Consider the following 20,196-nt stretch of genomic DNA (forward strand, 5'->3'; position numbering starts at 1 on the left):
AACTTATTCCTCAGTTTTGTTTACGAATATAATGCATGATATTCGTTTTTAAAGAATAAGTAAATCTATTTTCAATGTGTCTGCTTGTGAATTAAATATGCAGTATGAACTAAAACGTGTTTATAATGCATTTTGATGAAAGCACTGATATACAGCGAAACTCGATTCAGTTTGACGGTTCGGGTGGATGTTCAGTTACAGGGTCACTATTTTACAATGACGCCATTTCTGCATTGCATTGTGGGATATACGTAGGAATAACCACGAGTTCAGAGAGAGCTTGCGGTTCAATATGAGCATTGTGCAACATTTTGTTTTGTTTGGTTATTCACTGAAACAATAATTATTATTATCATGAGCTTATCGAATATAATATTGCATCAATAATGATCTATCATCAAACGGATGGCGCGTGCTAATTCAGCACTCGGTGACGACTGGTGCGTCTTTCATTTAGAGTAATCAACGCTAACGAGGTTTATAAAAAATCAACGGCTACATTGTTGCCGATTTTCTTGAGATCATTATGTTTGTTTGTATGTATTTGTGTTGTGTCAGACACTGCATTATTTTGGCTACTAACGGGGCACTATCTAATTGTAGAACTGCATTTTGCTGTGTGATTTATCGCGAATTAAAAACCTCGGTTTTACAGCACTATTCGTTCAATGAGCGAAAACACTACGCACCAAAATAATCCACGCTCATTTTTGTTATCACTACATCAAAAGAAGTTTTCTGCTAGAAATCACAATCCAACATCCAAAAGGCAGTAACGACAATTTTATTGCATCATTAATTTGGTTTATGGATTCATATATTATATCATATATTATGACGTCAGACGGGTTGTAGATTTTTCAGAGCCTGTTACAAACCTTATGGATAACCAAGCGCAATGACAATACAGTATAACAAAATATCTATGTTTAATGTTGCCTCAGTATTTTAAAAAAAAATTCTTAACAAAAAATTTACTCAGATTGATGAAATTCCATTTTTTTTTGCTTAAAGCGCGGTGGTCGTCGCGCAGCGCGTGTTCGAATTTCATGTAAATAAACAATGTATTTTACACGCGTTGTATACGTCGCTACGAGTCCCATATCGAACAGGACGCGACACGACGACTACCGCCCTTTAAAGACTGGAAAACGATACTCCAACTACTGCATCAGCTTAAGTTGATAATCTCATATTGACCACTGGGGGCGATGTTGATTTTATGTTCAAAGTCGTGTAATTATTATCATTTGGTTGTACCATAGACACTTCGCGACGTTCCTTATTCGCGGTCAGTAATATTTTACGAAAATATTTGTTCACAATTTGATAAACTGGCTTGGCGATTGCACCATTAATTAGATAGTGTCACAGCACTTAGGCTATTTTTTTAACAAAACCAAAATCACTCTCGATGATTTTGTTTACTTTGCATGTGTACTATGATTGCATTTGAAGTTTTGATAACGTTAATGGGTGTACATATCAATAAGAGAATGTGTTATACATGTGTGTATAACCTTTATTTTTCCTTGTCATAATGATACATTTTTCCGATCTGTGGAAACCCTAATAAATGAGATTTAAAGTTCACAACTGGCGGTTTTTTCAATATGAAGGGCTGTCAACTTGTCCATGACGTTTATTTTGTATTTACTTTTAGCATGAGGTCCATAGTATCGTTTTCTTACTGATTTGACTACACTGTGTAATGCGTGTACTCACCAGTTTTTTTGTTTGTTTTTTCGATTTGTGTTGTCATTCCGAGTCGTTTGTTTTGTGTTCTTTTGTACAAATTCAACAGCGGTTAAATAAGTATATTATTTCGACTTTGCAGTATATCGTAGCCAGTACTTGTATACTTTGTTCTCCAGCATAAATATTGGGTTGTTCGGAAGCATTAGATTGTAATTTTAATTTCGTTCATTAATACTGTAAAATGACGCTATCTTCGGGACCTATCGATGATTCAGAGTCCCAGTGTTGAATATGTCCCGGCCCGGCTGATATATACACAATGCGACCAAGAAAACGTCAGAATAGTAAAAAAAAAGAAAGCTAAAAGTCAGTTGCCCGTGTCAAGAGAGCCACGGAACCGCAACAATCTGTCAACCGGCGCCATCCACGACAGCGATATGATTTTACACATAGAACTTGAGATTCGCGAGTATAGACACATTAGCCTACATAGAAATGAACGCTAAATACAGCTATCCCTGCTCGCACTCGAATCATTAATATTCATGAGTGATGTAACTGGTGTTTCCATCTATTCCCACTATTCTTAAAAAGTGAATGTTATCGAATATTTTCGTACCGTGTCGTAAACATTGCTACAATCAAAGATGCACTGAACAGGAAGTCCATTCTGGGCTTGTGCCATTGTCAAATTGTGGAGGGGTGAGGACTATTTATACAGGAGACGTTCCAATAAGGAATTGTTAAAATTGTTCAATTGGCTTATCAAAATCCTTTATTGGAACAGAACATGTATAATCAAAAACCAAAAACAACGTTGTTATGTTTTTAGACTCACGACGAACACAAAAGAAACAGTCCCATCCAAACGATCTTCGTCCTTGAAAATCGAGTCTTACCGCCTTTGCGTCATGGTCTCCAAGTGGAAAAATGTCGTTGTCAAAAACGACCGATTTTCGCTAAACCTTTTATGATTGTTTTGATAATATCATTAATACAGTTCAGTAGTAGATAGGTTATTTATTACTAACGCGTCAGTCGAGATAAATCTGTTAATACACTTGAAATGATACTTGTTGATACATTTACCACCCCAAACAGACCAAATACACTCAACACATCTATATATCGAATCTTCCGTACAACTAGGTGAATATTGAACTTTGCGATTACGCATGAAATTATATTACAGCTGGTATGATCACTTTTGAAATGCAGTTCAAAATCCTTGTCCGAAACATAGTACACTATAGGGTAATCACATCTGCTAAAACTGCAGCGAGTCGACAGCGTGATAAATTTATGCTGGTCACATGCAGATCGGATTTACGTATCCGCCATCGTGCGGTGGCAAGTTCATTTTACTAACTTATGTAAATCGATTCTGTAACGTGAACACTTTATTTAGTTGGGTAGATGTTCGTCATATGTAATTCAGCGATTTTTGATTGGTTTATTGACAGACGTCATCTGACATTCTAACAAATGATGGCACAATTGATTAACCTAGCTGCGTCATAGAAGTGCTTCCTATCGATAGAGGGCGCGAGTCATTGAAAAGTACATGCACATACGTTACGTATCACCCTCAAGCAAAAATAACTCAAAATGCGATATAAATAATCATGGATGAACAGCCGGTATAAACTGTAACAACGTAATTACAGTGAAACCGATTAGAACACACAACGTTTTCAACATTCGATTTTCGTTTTCCTTTAGCTCGTACGGAAGTATCTCGAAAAATGTTAGATATACGAGTAAACCGACAGCGACGCCCTGCATCAGTCCGCTAACAAAGCTCATGGTCAAAGTGGACGAAGCCGACTCGGTAATCGCGATGCCGATTCCGATGCCGAGCGGGAAAACCGCGGCGTGAAGACAGACTAGTACGACTCCAGCTGATTTACGCAGCCAGCTTCTACGGATGTTGACCGCGAAACTGAAACTCACCGGCCCTTCGTGGCAGGCTATAGCGGCGAAAAGTATCAACACGCTGTGAGGGTCGCTCAGCAAACCTAACACGATGCCTTCAAAAATACCATGTAAACAGAGTGCGATGAAAAACATGTACGATCTTAGCACTGACTGTATGTATTCGAGTTCTTCTTCATGAAGCGTGCGAATCTCGTCATCATCTGGGCTGGCATGAATACTGGCATCGGTGTAGTACCCATATTCCGTTGTCGTCAACGGGATATCCTCCGTTGCCGTCTTCGTCAACCGTTCTTTGCACGCCAGAATTCCCTGCTCTATGACCAGCATTAGGAATATGCCCGCACACGCCAAGAACTCAGCCGCAGGGAAATCGGGATCGATCTTAACATAGTCGCTGCTGAATAAAAACTCCCTACGCACTTCGGGTAGCAGGTGTAACATCGCTGTAGCCAAAATGACCCCACCGGCAAAACAGTTGAGAAATCCGAACAACCGCTCCATGCCAGCCCCACGATAAGTTGGGGCGCATTCCGCTAGAAACAGGGGTATCAATCCGCATATAATAGCGATGACGAACAGTCCCAGAAGGGCGATGATCTTCGCGTCAATGGCTTCCATCTTGTCTGATCGCAAATAGATGATTTCACTCCTACAAAAGTTTGTAAGGCTCAAACAATATTAAAATACATGTAACACAGACGCTGTGATAACAAACCAGACAAACCCAGCATGATGTTACGTTGTTATGTCATACTCAGTTCCTTATTTGAGTGGTAGTTTGCTGAGCTTCAATTGACGGTAGAGTTCCTGTTTTCGAATCGACAGACTGAAACTATTATTACCAATTACAGGCATATGGTGGATATATTTAATTCTGAACGAGAACCTGTAACAACCCGTTGTGTTGTTAAGGGCATATCATTATAAAAGTAGCAACTCGTTAGCGCAAGCTGTTGCGTTTTGTGTGAAATTCATAAAAATATACGATATCGTGTAATCCCCTCCCTTGGACGCGTTCTTGATTATTGTTGATTATTGACGCAGACTACACACAGCTCATCGCTACAGAGCACGCGCGAATTTGTGAAATTCCAACCGACGTCAATACAAAAAAACATACTGTTCTTAGTGATTTGCTAAAAAGAACAACTATCCAATCAAATTGAGTTGCTTGGCATTGCTCACACTTAATGACGTTACTTTGAGGGTTATTCAAGTTATATCCAGGCCCAGTTTGCGAAACCCGTATTTGCGGCTAACCCGAAGACCAGGAAATATAATGTGCATAATGAAAACGTGACGTCATCATATCAATTGCCAATTCACAATGGACTTTTACGAGCTGCCAACACTATCAGACAAAATGAGTTGTCCGTGTCACTGTAGATACATAATTGCGATGTAATATATGGGCATTTATTCACGATGACACGTATAACCCACTTTGTCACACGTGGATTACGCCGATGAGAGATTGAACAACTGCGTGTTGAAAATCGCGAACGCGGCCCGATTCGTATGAATCGCTCCATCTAGCGACAATCCGTTAACATGGAATAAAAAGAAAATTACAACTTTTCGACATCGGGTAGCAAAATGCTCTAAATTTAAGGATCTCTAGATAGTGGAACATCACTAATTGTAACTTGAAGAAATATTTTTCTCACGGGACGGGGGGATCAAGGGGTGTCTTAATAATTATTAGAAATATAGAATGCGAGGTGAATAGTGTTATTAGGGATTCTGAGGGTCGTTTACTAATTATTCAGATAACCATTGAAGATAATAATTTTCTTATTATAAATACATATGGTCCGAATTACGAACTTGATCATTGTAATTTTTTAAACATCGTTAACAAAAATCTACACAAAATGAATATTACCCCTGATACTCAAATAATTTGGGGAGGTGACCATAATTATGCATTGAATATTGTTTTGGATCGTAAAGCGGGGAATCCAAGAGTATGGCGGCGATCATTAGATTGGTATAATAAACTAATGGAAAAATTTAGCCTCATTGATATCTGGCGTATACAAAACCCAAACACTCGTTGCTTTACATGGAGTCGTCACAGACCTGAACTCATACAGAGTAGAATCGATTATTTTTTGATTAGTGAATCATTGCAATCTTCTGTGTTATCTTCTTCAATGAAACCAGGATTGAAGTCAGATCATTTGGCAATAACTCCCTCCATTTCAATAAAAACATCAAAACGAGGGCCCTCGTATTGGAAATTTAACTCTAGTTTAGTGAATGATAGCGTGTATAGCGGACAAATCACATACAATTTCCCATTATGGTTACAACAATATAACAATCTGAGAAATCCCCTTCTAATTTGGGATTTAATGAAATTTTGTATAAGGGGTCTTACAATTACCTATTCAAAGAAAAGAGCTGCAGAAAAAAGAAAGAAGATTCAGAAACTAAATGTTGAAATACTAGCCTTGGAATTGGAATATAATTCGGATCCATCGGAACAGCTGTTGGATAGGCTTGAAGGCAAAAGAAAATCACTAGAAGAATATGACTATATAACGGAAGGGTGTATAATTAGGTCGAGAGCAGATTGCTACGAATTTGGGGAAAAAAAATCAAAATATTTTTTAGGCCTAGAAAAGGCTAACCAGACTAAAATTCAGATAAATAATTTAATTGATATATCAGGAAATATACTACATGGGGAAAAGAATATTTTATCAGAAATCGGGAAATTTTATTCAGAATTGTTCCGATCGAAAGTTGTGACTGATAATACAAACATTGAGACATTTTTGAACCCATTGAGACTTCCCCATTTAAAAGAATCTGACAAAAATCTTTGTGAGGGTCCAATTACATTGAAGGAAGCTTACGAGGCTCTGCAAAAAATTCCAAATAATAAAACACCAGGGAATGATGGTCTTAGTGCCGAATTTTATAAAACATTTTGGGCTTTGGTGGGACCCTGTGTGGTGAAAGCATTGAATTATGGGTATGAGGTGGGTAAATTATCAATTACAACAAGACAGGCAGTGATATCATTACTCCCTAAAGAAGGAAAGGACCTCAGATACATTAAAAATTGGCGCCCCATATCGCTGTTAAATTTGGATTATAAGATTGCGGCTAAATGTGTTGCCTTGAGAGTGGAGAAAATATTACCCTCCCTTATTTCTGAACTCCAGTCTGCTTTTGTTAAAGGTAGATATATAGGCGACTGTGCACGTCTGATAGTTGACCTTATGAACTACACAAAAGACAGGAATATACCTGGAATTTTATTTTGCATTGATTTTGAAAAGGCATTTGACTCTTTGGAATGGCAATACATTTTTGCTGTTTTAAAGAAATATAATTTTGGGGAGTCATTTATTAACTGGATTCATTGTTTCCACTCTGATATCTCAAGTTGTGTAATGAACAAAGGCTTTTCAACTGGGTATTTTAACATGAATCGAGGTGTAAGACAAGGTGACCCTTTATCTCCTGCTTTGTTTATTTTAAGTTTGGAACCTTTACTAAATGCTATATCTGAAAATAATAAAATAAATGGTATTCAGATTGAAATCAAGTGAAATACACTGCTCATGCAGATGATCTCACCACTTTTGTTAGAGACTTGGCTTCTGCTACGGAACTATTTAGCAAATTGGACTGTTTTAGTGCTGTATCTGGGCTGAGGGTAAATGCGGATAAAACGGAAGCAATGTGGATAGGTAGCTGGAGACACCGAAAAGACGAACCTTTAAAATTAAAATGGTGTTCAGATTGTGTTAAAATTGTCGGTATATATTTTTCATATAACGATGATCTTGCGACTTCAATGAATTGTTAAAAATATCTTGTGTCACTTGGAAAGCTTTTAAAATTTTGGGTTTGTCGTAATTTATCTTTACTCGGTAAAATACAAGTTATTAGATCCTTAGCTATTTCCAAATTACTGTCTACGTTTAACCTTATTTCCGTTCCTAAATCAGTATTAGTTAAACTCAACTCGATGTTTTATAATTTCCTCTGGAACGGTCCTGATAAGATCGCCAGAAACACTGTGATTGGTAATATGTTAAAGGGGGGGGGGTGGCTATGCCGGATTTATTGAACATGTGTGTTGGAGCAAAAGCAAATTGGGTTACAAAGTTTTTTGATAAAAATTACCATCCATGGAAACAAGTTTTTGATTGGTATCTTAATTCGGTAGGTGGAGCAAATTTGTTGTTCCAGTGTAATTTTAATAGGGAAATGTTACCGATAAACTTGCCACCCTTTTATGAGTCTGTTCTTCATGCATGGTCGTCAGTAAATTTACATAAACCCCCGGAAAATCTTCAAGAAATCGCAAGTGAGATTATTTGGAACAATCAAAATATTATTATTCAAGGAAAATCTATCTTTTATAGGGAATTGTATAACATAGGTATAGTTTATATTACGGATTTATATGATAAGAATGGTAAAATTCTGTCTTGGGATCTATTGGTTAATCGTTTGAAGGCACGGCAATTTTTTAAAAATGGTTTGGTCTTGTGGATGCAATCCCCCTCCCGAAAAGCAAAATATACTACCAAAATTTGTTTCCTACTATAACTTTAGACTGGAAAAAATTGTATGCACTTCCGTACAAGGTTACAATAGAATCCAAGTGACGTGCGTTTCATTGTAAAATTTTGAGAAATATTCTATATATTAATTTTACTTTATTTAAAATGTCCCCAGCTTATGCATCATCTCCCCTGTGTACTTTTTGTAAAAAAACAGATGAAACTTTACTACATTTATTTGTAGACTGCCAATATTCAAAGGAGCTTTGGGGTAAAGTATTTCATAACTGGGGCAAATTTTTAAATCTAGACAGTCTTCCAGATAAACATCAATTACTACTTGGGGATGGAAATTGTAGTACTATTACAAATCAGGTTATATTACTTGCTAAACGGGCAATATACACTGCTAGGTGCCAAGATACCTTACCCAGTTTCATAGTATTAAAACATTTAGTGTTGAATATTTATAAAATTGAAAAATATAGTGCAACTAGTAAAAATATTATGGAGTATCATGTTAATAAATGGAGTGATTTTCCAGTCGAATAGGTCAAATATTATGTTCTTTACCTTACTCTGATAATTTGTTGTATTTGTGATTGTGTTGTACTTTTAGTTCTGTTTCCTTTTCATGTACTGTTAATTGAATAATAATTAAAAAAAATAAATAAAATTCTGTCATTACTTTTCATTAAATATGTGAATTTTTGCAGGTTGGTAATGATTTCTTTGGGGAATAAAATATTGGAATATAAAATCATTTCTATCTGTTTGATATCGTGGGCAAACTAAAAGAAAGTGTAATTCGTCTTCGATCTCCTGTAATGGGCATTGTTTACAAATTCTATTTTCTAATGGGGTTTTTGGATTGGTATGTCTGCCTTTTTCAATGGCTAGATTATGACTACTTATCCTGATTCTAGCCACTGATATTCTTTGATTATTATCCAAAACATTTAGGTAATTTTCCTGATTGTAATTTATTTTAAATTTAATGTATGTTCTCAGTTTTGTTTTTTCTTTTGTCATATTCTCTCTCCAGTATGTTATATATTGTTGTTTAATAGTGCTGCTAATTTCCTTAATATTTTGATGTGATAGCTGTGATGTTTTAGAGAGGTCTACATCTTTCAAGATATTTTTGACTGATGTTTCCCATTGTGCTTTTGACAAAGTCTGATCGCTTAACGCTATCTTTGTATAATTATTTTGTGACTTGTCTGTGACACGGGACCAGAACTTAATCATATTGATTTTCACTTCGATTATCAATGGAAATGCTCCAATTTCACCCAACATGCATTATTCGCTGTGTATTTATTAAGCCCAAGTAGTTGTTTGATGAATTTTAAATGCATTTTTTGTTTTAGTTTTGTCCCAGTTATTGTTACTCATATTTTCCATTCCCCAAATTTCAGATCCATACAGTAAAATTGGTTTGATACATATATTAAACAGATGGATGTACGTTTTACAGTCTATTTCTTTTGGTAAAGACTACTTTAGTGCATACATGGCTTTGATTGCTTTATCTGCTAGGTTGTCTCTAGCTTCTGTAAATTTACCATTTGACTGAAAGATTATTCCAAGATAATTATATGAGTTGACACAGCAAAGTTTTTCATTTTGATAATAGAATTGTTCATTTCTTTGTAGTGTTCCCCTTCTGAATACAAGAATTTTAGTTTTCTCAAGATTTACTTTAATTTTTCATTTTTGGCAATAATCTTGCAGTTTATTTAATGCATTTTGTAGGCCTTTTTCTGTTATTGAAATTAGTACCAGATCATCGGCGTAAAGTAGCGAGTTAATTTTAGTGTTATGTAGTGACGGTGACTTGATCAAGGAATCTGTCTTCCAAGTATTTACTCATATCATTAACATATAAATTAAATAGAGTGGGGCTTATAACACAGCCTTGTCTCACACCTTTTGTTGTCTCAAAAAAAAACTTGAAAAAATATGCTCAATGGTGTTAGTATTTCAAGCACAATATTTGACAACAGTAAACATAGTTTTCTCAACAGGTCGTTGTGCCTGTTTACGTTTGTGCCTCTAAAATATGCGACTAATCGGAGTTGTCCTATAATATGGCAATCATAAAAACAAATCTGCCGGTTGTTGAATTGGCAAAGAGCGCGCTGTTTAGGCGGAACGAGCATTATTTATTTATTTATTTATTTAATTGCCATTGCTATTGAGTATACTAAAAGTGTGCAATTTTGCAAGTGTCACTTTTGTTCATATTCTAAATTATTCTATATTTATAAGTTTATTTTCAATAAATAAAAAAAAAATAACAGATTTGAGTACAAACTCATGGTGCATAGATCACAATTTAATTATAGAAATTAGCTATACTATTGAAAAATCCATTCCTAGTGGCCTTAACACGGACAGGTGATTATTATAAAACATCCGTAAGACTAGTAAGAATTCGGCACGTGTAAATTTGAAAAAAGACGATTTATTGCAACAGATAAATCGGTTCATGACACACTTATGAAGAAACACGAAATCAGAGTATTTTCGTCGAGTATGTGAATGCACGCATAACTTGGTATGGTAATTCAGTATCCCATCCAGCGTTGTTTATACTTTTCCATATTTTTTTCACCATATTGCAAATTACTACGCATCTAACTAATTTATACCAGCTTCATAGTATCAATGTTTTTTTTCATATTTTAATAAACCTATTCATACTCAGGAACTGATCACCATGACAACCAAAAGTTACTAGTATTTTACTCTTAGGCACAGTACCGAGATCATTGTGTTCGGAAACCATTTCTTGTCTGGTCACGTTCACCCATTGAACACTACTTACTTTTCAATGGTATTAATTACAGTCTATAGAAACACCGTGGTTTATTTTAAGTTCCCAGGTCAGAACACATACAGGTCTTATTTGAATCACTTTGCAGAATAAGGCAATTCTGTATAATGACAATATTGCTGTGAATTTTCATCCGCAAATAGGTGAGTAAATTGGTTTGTTTGATGTATAGGATGAAAAGCAGAGGGCCTAACATGGGACACGTGGCCATTCTGAAAACGAACTACCAGTCGTCGTCTTTTTACTTTACTTCTTACTTCTTCCTGAAAAGCCCGTTAGTAGACCACGATCAGATTTGTTCATTTCGTGCAGACAACTTCAAATCACTTAATTGATGAATATTTTTGTTGATTTTCGTAATGATAATTTTAGTTTTCTTATTTTAGTGAATTTGTGAAGACTATTATCCACCCAAATCACCCTCACTTAAGATGGATCCCACTCAAGTCGGTTTGATTCCTTCTACTGTCAGATTAATTAATTAATTAGTATCGTTATTAATTAGTATTTTAACATCGTTAACTAAAATGTTTTTATTCTTAGTAAATCTTGGTATTCTTGATATCTTCAAAATGAATGTTTGACAGACAATATGTTTATGTTTACTATGTTGCAATATTCCTTATTCATCAGTATCTCAGTGTTAATTGATCATTCACGCGAGTGAACTCAGAATGCTTGTATCACTGGAGAGTATTTAGCTATGTACTCAAGAACATTCGACAAATTTACATTTTACATACTCGACTACTCATAAATTTGATATTTGTCACAGTGCTGTAATTATATTATTACATGCTTGGATGTTTGATGGAGGCAGTATAACCTTGACTCTTACTTATAGAACACATCTGCGGAATACTCCAGCCTTTAAAAACTAAATTACAACAAAATAGTTTTTGGTCCGTGGATCACTTAAAAAAATGCAGTCTATATTTTTGGGGCAGTTCTGTTTGGTCTATTCGAGGGTATTCATGTAACCTCAGTTGTTTGAGATCTGCCTAACAATGTGAACGTGTCAGGCTATGCATTATATACAGGACGACTGAAGATTTCACCATACTCATTTGTTATGTAACTATAATAAAATAAATGATTCCATGCATTATGCAGTGAAAATGAGAACTTTCCATAAACATTTAAATTTGTGTTAGATCTTGCATCAAAAGGGAATATTCTTAACTGACCCTTTTTGCAATTTTTTTTTGAGTTCGTTTCTTCCAAAATGTTCATGCCTCACCCTGATATTGCAATTAGTTCACACCTTCTTTAGATTTGCCGTCACAGTTAAAATGCATTCTAGTAAACCTGGCTGAATAATGTTCACTCGTAGTAACTATAAACAGGAAGTATGGTAACTACAAAGCCCAGAATGCATAAAAGTTAAGCATTGGCCTAAGTGAAACTGTCAGTGTGAATCAGAGACGCCCAATCCACTAAAATCGGTGGTATTGTTGTTATATATTGGCGATCGGCTACCTGATCTAGGAATTTAATCACTCTGTTCATCTCGACGTCTGTTGGTGATCCGGTCCCTGAGCTAAGATCACCCATATAATCACTCCGTTCATTTATATGTCTTTTGGCGATCCGTTCCTTGAGCTAAGATCACCCATATAATCACTCCGTTCATCTACGTGTTTTTAGGCGATCCGTTCTTTAGCTAGGATTACTGATATAATCACTCCGTTCAATCATTTGTCTGTTGGCGATCCTTTCCCTGGGCTAGGATTGCCCTAATATTCACTCCGTCGGTCCACATGTACGTACCAACTCTTTTGTAAAATTTTCAGGTGCGCCGATTACTTTCGAAATTGTCACACCAGCACTTCAGTTAAACGGAATAATCAGAACGAAATTCTGGAGCCACTTTTCCATGGCAACATCATGTTTTCCAACCATCGCGACATATGTATCTCCTCCTACAAATCTTGGTTTCAAAAATTTCGGACACATTTTATTCTACTCTACTTGAGAGAGTGCCGAAACAGTTGATTGAATTTTTGCTACTCTCGAATTTCAGTGCGATAGTGATAGTTTTGACGCTTCATGGTCGAGAGATGCATGCATCCATCTCCCCTGTCATTGCAGTGGAACCGTGGTACACACCGGATATTGATAACATTTTCAGAGGTAAATTTGATTCACTGCTAGATAATGCTGGCAACAATATCGAAGGCAGCTCATCGTTTCTAAATTCTAAACTATCCACACTCACTATCAACGTTTGAAATGCTTAATAGCTTCAACCATAGCAAGCAATTCGTTGACGTTTCCTTACAGCATCAACCAACAAAATATAACACATCGATTGAGCGGTGTTTTTGAAAACTGACTTCCACCGTCTATTCGAGAGATACCGTCGGTTGGGTGCATTAGCCACGTGGGAAGGATGGGAATCCTTTACACTAATACCAGTTAACACAAACATAATCTCTTATCAATGTCGTATTGAATATGAATATCAATACTTAGTATAGAGTATGCATGTACATGACAGTGAGTGACACTAGACGAGAAACGAAGAAGTATGAAAGTTATTTTACTTTAAAACTGTCGAGTGGACCAATCCACTTTGCACTGAAAAGAACCTTTTGAGGCACTGTTTTAATTTCCGCTCATTGATTAAAGAGTATGCAATAAAGCGTTTGCTATTCAAATATAGTTGACAATTTAAAGATACGACAAGTACTTCCTGACCATCCCTTGATTTATGGCGTCTTTCTCCGTAAAATATACTGCCCACGATAAGTGATCGAGGATCATCGCTAAGTGGTTGCCCTCATTGATATTTACGTTAGACTTGCTTGCAGTCTGTTGCGATTCCGATGGAAAATTCTTGAAAAATAAATGTAAATTGCGTAAGCGAGGGGTGAACGCGAAAGTCATGTGACCGCGAAATCCCAACAGAATTGCCATCAGTGTAAGCGCCCTCACATTGATGGAAAACTGTGATGACAAACACTGATTGGCAGACCCAATTCTTTATACATGTAATTGACTTGAACATAAACTCTTAAGCTTCGGTAGACATACACAGGAAGTATGGATATACAACTACGACTTAAACGGCTGGGATACTGATTACATATTTACAATTTATTATTGGTCGTTATATTTTTAAAAGTGTATACGTGTTATAAAGTGTTAACAAGGATGGAAATAACGCAAAATTACGGCACGCTGTAACTTATAGCGTCTAAGATTAAACAGGAAGAGTAATTTCTTAAGAGATACTAGCATGGATTCCATGAAAAAGAAACTGGCCACCAGTCGGCAATATTTGTTCAAATTACAACATACCAAAAAGATTAGAAAGAACTTCCTTGTATTGGAAGCATATTACGAATTAATTCAAAATTGAAGATTAGTCTTTCAAAAAAGTATATTGAAAATAGCTTGGCTAATAATATCTGTTTGCTATTTGAAATGGACAAGTCTACAACATTGAAGTTTATAATACTTGAAGAACATAAATTTGATTGTGTATATTTTTCATGTAATTTATTCCAGAGCACATCTACCACAAGTTCAATCTGATTTTTTGAGATATCAGGAATTGGTGAATAATTAGATAAATATGCATGGTTTTCAACATTGCTGTTGAATGAGATCCGTCAAGGCCGGTTAGGTATATAGCTGTGGAACATTATTTGTTAATACCAAATTGCCACCAATCACTAATAATATATAATAATATATACAACCTTCATACCAAGTTTGACAGACGTTGGCCCGAGCATTGCAGAAAAATTATAAATGGCACGTTCAACATACGATTTTTCAAAATTTTCAGGGAATAAGATGACTATCGTTCGGTTCAAAATAATGGAATTCCAAAATCACGTACACCTGTCAAATAATATGTACTGTCAATATACGAACTTACAACCAAATGGTCAAAGCTTGTCTGAGCAATGACTCTGCACACACAATTACTAGTACCCGTTTTAGAATTCATCCGACTAAACAGAGGAGATTACATTCGCATTTGATCTCACTCCTTGATACAAATTACAATTTTAATTGAAAGCAGCGGCGATTTCAAAGGCTAGTTCCCCGAAGCAGTAGTCTGCTTACACCTGAAATGAATGAAAAATATAACTTAGCCATCAGCATTATAACACAAATCTATAATCTGCATTTAAATAATTATTGTTGCTACCCTACATTGACGGAGTAGATAATCCATTCATTATGTTACAACAATATATAACTATGTCTTGCAACAGATTCTCACTTGTTACATCATATCAGTCTGAAGTCGAGTAATTTTCCGTTGAATGACCCGCAATCATGCCGAATGGAGATAAGGTGAGAAAATGAATATGAAATGTACAATTAGCTGTCTTTACTGTGTATATGTGCACAATACTGACTCGAGATTTGCATATTATTATATTATTAATGAAACATACATATCATTGAGCTGCTTGCATGCAAAACGTTTATGGTACATTGGGACGATTGGCCTTTTACGATATAGTACATATAATACAGTGCGCGTATATGTTAATGAGTGATGACATGTATTTGTATAACAATAGAGTGATGGAAGAAGTACAGTTAATCGGCGTCGAAAATTTATCGTACTCGGAGTTCTAGCTGCTGTTGGTGTCGCAATCGTGGTAACAGCAGTTGGTCTTACAATGACAACCGTAACAGGTAATGTACAGTAATGTACTAGTTTTCTCTCTATTTTTGAAGTGTTCGAAAATGGATGTATTGTCATTGTGTCACTCTGTTTTTTTTTCGACAGAACCCAATACGAACCTAACAGACGACGGTCCATGCTTAGATAACGCATGTTTGAATGGTGGTACTTGTAACGGTTCAATGGAGGTCTTTACTTGTGATTGTGTGGATGGTTATCGTGGTGCGACATGTGAGGAAGGTATGTAATGTTTCTTTCGTTTGATAATTGTCTCTACATGTGTAGTCAGAAAGTACTGTGGTTAATTTGAATGTCCTCTGAAAATCATTCTAACTTGAGTGGAACATTGTGATTCATTGGAATGTCCTTTTATATTATTCGGCAGATATAAATGAGTGCCTATCAAGCCCATGTCAAAATACAGGGACTTGTGATGATAAGATAAATAGCTATGAATGTCAATGTCCTGTTGGATATGAAGGTTTGCACTGCGAGATTGGTAAGCACAATCTAAAAAATCACATATGTATAATCACACTATCAAATATACCAAAACAAGACTCATCCCTCTTATGTTGATATCATTCTTACCTGAAAATCATTCTAACTTGAGTGGAACATTGTGATTCATTGGAATGTCCTTTTATATTATTCGGCAGATATAAATGAGTGCCTATCAAGCCCATGTCAAAATAATGGTACTTGTGATGATAAGATAAATAGCTATGAATGTCAATGTCCTGTTGGATATGAAAGTTTGCGCTGCGAGATTGGTAAGCACAATCTAGAAAATCACATATAATGATACTTTCGATATCACACTTACTGATCATTATCAAACACTACAAAACAAGATCCATCTCCTTATGTTGATATCTTTTTTTACTCGACGTTAGTTCTACTTGAGTTGGATATTGTGTTTCAGATATTTCCTGAATAAACAGATATGCTTGTATTTGTCTTACAGAAACAAACGAGTGCCAATCAAATCCATGTCACATTGACGCTCTCTGTGTAGACCAATTCAATGGATATTGGTGTGATTGTAAGTTATTTACCTTTGTGGAATATTTTAAATGTGATGAATCATCATTCATTACTGCTACTCACTAACATATATTCGTCTGTAGACTGCTGGAATCAAGACATATGTATGGGTGGCGTTTGTATCAACGAACCGACGGGTTCATTCACATGTGATTGTTCAGCAGGTAAGAACGATTTGAAAATATTTTTATCCTGTATCATTTGTCCCAAAGTCCCGTGCACGATAGTCTTGTTTAAGTCTAAATTATAGGCAATGAAAGACGAATTTAACATACAGTTGCCATGCTAATATAATGTAATTGAAGGAATATATTTTATATGTCGACATACTTAAACAGTTTTTAGTTTGGCTCTTTTCAGTGCTCTCATCAACTGATTTCCCCAAGCTGTGATTGTCTAAATACTTTCAAAAACAATTCGGTAGAGACAGCTTAAAACCCTTTATTGTCTGAAACACGGAGACATACACAAAAAGAACAACCCAAAACTAGTCCACATTGTAATGTATTTAAGTGTATTTAACAAACTTAATCCTGTTACATTGTACAGTCGGCTGTCACGAGGTCACGGGTAAATATTCAATATTTTTATGACCTCATGTAGGGGTTCTCACACAATTTGTGTATATACAGGGATAATTTAAACTGTTGGGCACCACTATACTTCAATAAAATGCACACACGTCAATATCACTCCTACATTGACACACACGAACTATGTGTTACCATAGTTTATTCAGATCCAACACACGTTATGCTTGACATGGTTCTCCGTATCACCCATCCCTGCAATAATTCTATACTAAACGCTATCTGCAGCACACACCAACGCGAATACCTGGTTTGTGAAAACACACAGCACAATACCAAAAAGTTGGTAATTATCATGCTACAACAGGGTTCAATATCAGATTAATACACTGGCTAGATAAATAATAAATTCCACAAATTAACAAGTGTCAAGCCATGGTGTTTTTTACAACACAGCCACCAGTGTGGATTTCATCACCCAGGGTAACCGGCGACTGGAGTTCAGAATCGTTGAACTCTACCTTTGCAACTATGTTTTCATTCCTTGCCACTATGGCCCATATGCTAATATATAGGGCTACAACTTTCCCCATCCAAAGCTTATTGTAGACTTATAACAAGCGCTACCACAATCAGTATATAGAACTACCATACAACAGACACATATATTAGACGCTGTAAGTGTATTTGTATTGAGCAACGTCTTTACTTGTGTTTACATTGGAATATTGTTACTCCTCTCAAAGGAAACATTTCCTTTATTCAAATGTTTATTTTATTCTATTAATTTCTATTTCTACATATATTTCCATATACATATTGTATATATTGCATATTTTGGAAGGTGGTGAACTGGTAAATGTAGCATTGGGGAAAACAGCCACACAAAGTAGTACAGCTAACGAAGACGGAATACCAGAACATGCGGTTGATGGAGACAAATCCGGCAATTGGTTAGATAATAGTTGCAGTCACACAACTGGCTTGTACTACGAGCCATGGTGGAGAGTAGATTTGGCAGAAATACACTGTATTTCGCGAGTAGTTATCACTAACAGACAAGATTGTTGTAGTAAGTATTCAGTAATAACCATGGTATTTACTTTGCAATTGTGACGGATGTGAAAAGATGAAAAACCGTATTTCAGTAGTATGTGTAGTAAACTATTCTATCGCTTGTCCTATAAATACGTATATTCAATACTTGAACAGTATATGGCTTATAAAATCGTTGAAAATACTTCCCTCTCAATATATTATAAATGTGTAACTTCTTCGGTATACAGGTTACAAAATACAGGAGGCAGTGGTCCTGATTACTAATACTGCTGACGAGGTGAGCGCTATTCAGTGCGGTTCAAAGATCGACTACGCTACTGCATTGCAAGCGACGATTCCATTTGAATGTGATGAAAATACGCTCGGTCGTTATGTCACTGTTAAAGTAACCGAGACAACAATTGCCCTACATATGTGTGAAGTAGAAGTATTTGCTCCCATGATTTGATGAAACGAGTCATGTGGTATGAGAAGGTGAAGGAAATACCGGTTTTAATTTGGACCGACAGTATTTGATTTACATTATTGACGTTCACAAATGTATGTGCATAAATATATATATCTTTTTTTAACGTAAATTATTGCAAATTTTTGGCCAGAGCGCCATCTAGCATTTGTGGGGAATCATTTTTATTTGGAATGCTCTGATTGGACGAAAGTTTGAGCCTAGCAAGGTGTTATAGAATTGGCCTGTTCGGATTCAAAATAAACATAAACCAATAATTTGACAGGAAAGTAATATTTATAATGCAGCAAGCTGTTTTGCTATTGTGATAGAGTTTTTATATTCCCCTGTCAAATGCATTTATTGGTTCAGTGAAAAATCAAAATAATGTGTCCCTATAACTTAGGTTTTTATTGATCAAGGCATTTTAAAAATCATGGGTGTTAACTCCTCTCAATTTATAACCCATGGCCCCCATAAAATAATGATTGCATCCAATAATAAAATAAAGATGGCAGAATATAGCGTTGATTCATCTTGTTCTACTCTGAATTACTTGGAGCAAATAAAGATCCTAGAAAGTTAGTATTTATATGCCTGTTTTTGTTTTTTTTTGGTATATTTCACTGTCTTTGAATTTCCCAATATGTTTGTTGCGATTGATTCCTTTGCATTTCTTCAGTCAATGTTATTCTTGACTACCTACCCAGCTCCTCGTCGGGCGCTATATGTGGCTGGTGTGGCATATTTAAGGTCGTTTTAACCCACCAAATCAGAACGGACAGTAGGGCAATTGTCACATTTAGTGCTGCAAGAAAATACAGTAAAACACTATGAAATAGCCAATACATATTATTTTAGGGAATTTGACTCAATGCATGAATTAACTGAATCTTAATTTAGCTAAAGTACCAATAATCTTACTGTGAGAATATACTCTTTTCTAATGAACGACATCTTAATTTAGCTGAATTGCGAATAAGCTAAATTAGCTAAAATAATATGCTAGCTAAAAAGACATGTTTTACAGTACTGTCTGTCCATGTGTTTTTATGCAATTTCTTTGGCTTGAAACAAATTCACTAGCTTTGTACACACAGATATAACGGTTTACCTGTTTCTAGTTGAAATTTAGCCAATATTATTACCCAAGACAGTTGGACATTTGCCACATGTCACAACACTTATTTCCAAGTGCCACATCTTATAACAACTAGTCAAATCTGATATTGGCTAGAGCTTTTGTTTATATGGAAATGGTCATGGTGAATGGCATACTCAGAAAGTAACAAAAATAATCACCGTCTTACTCCGCCCACACCACTGCGAATTAAATGGCTGTTTATAAGGCTACTTTGGTTTTATGGTTCTTATAGATAACAATTTAAATTTTTAAAATTACTGATGTATATATATATTGACCACTCCATAATGTATGGCGTCTTTCTCCATAA

General features: G+C 35.7%; 2 protein-coding genes across 2 annotated transcripts; one reads left to right on the plus strand and one right to left on the minus strand.

Moving 5' to 3' along the window:
* Positions 1-2,703: 2,703 nt before the first annotated feature.
* On the minus strand, positions 2,704-4,124 carry LOC100371815 (zinc transporter ZIP1-like). The gene has a single exon (XM_002732474.2). The coding sequence runs from the start codon at positions 4,075-4,077 to the stop codon at positions 3,322-3,324; it is 756 nt and encodes a 251-aa protein (XP_002732520.2). The 5' UTR covers positions 4,078-4,124; the 3' UTR covers positions 2,704-3,321.
* An 11,115-nt stretch (positions 4,125-15,239) lies between these two features.
* Positions 15,240-19,334, plus strand: LOC146738957 (uncharacterized). Its single transcript, XM_085503769.1, has 9 exons — positions 15,240-15,321; positions 15,555-15,672; positions 15,767-15,901; positions 16,047-16,160; positions 16,321-16,434; positions 16,629-16,706; positions 16,792-16,872; positions 18,083-18,310; positions 18,525-19,334. The coding sequence occupies exons 1-9, from the start codon at positions 15,304-15,306 to the stop codon at positions 18,743-18,745; spliced, it is 1,107 nt and encodes a 368-aa protein (XP_085359895.1). The 5' UTR covers positions 15,240-15,303; the 3' UTR covers positions 18,746-19,334.
* Positions 19,335-20,196: the final 862 nt, after the last annotated feature.

Source organism: Saccoglossus kowalevskii, chromosome 9 (genome assembly GCF_978046115.1).
Source record: "Saccoglossus kowalevskii chromosome 9, keSacKowa6.1, whole genome shotgun sequence".
Lineage (NCBI taxonomy): Eukaryota > Metazoa > Hemichordata > Enteropneusta > Harrimaniidae > Saccoglossus > Saccoglossus kowalevskii.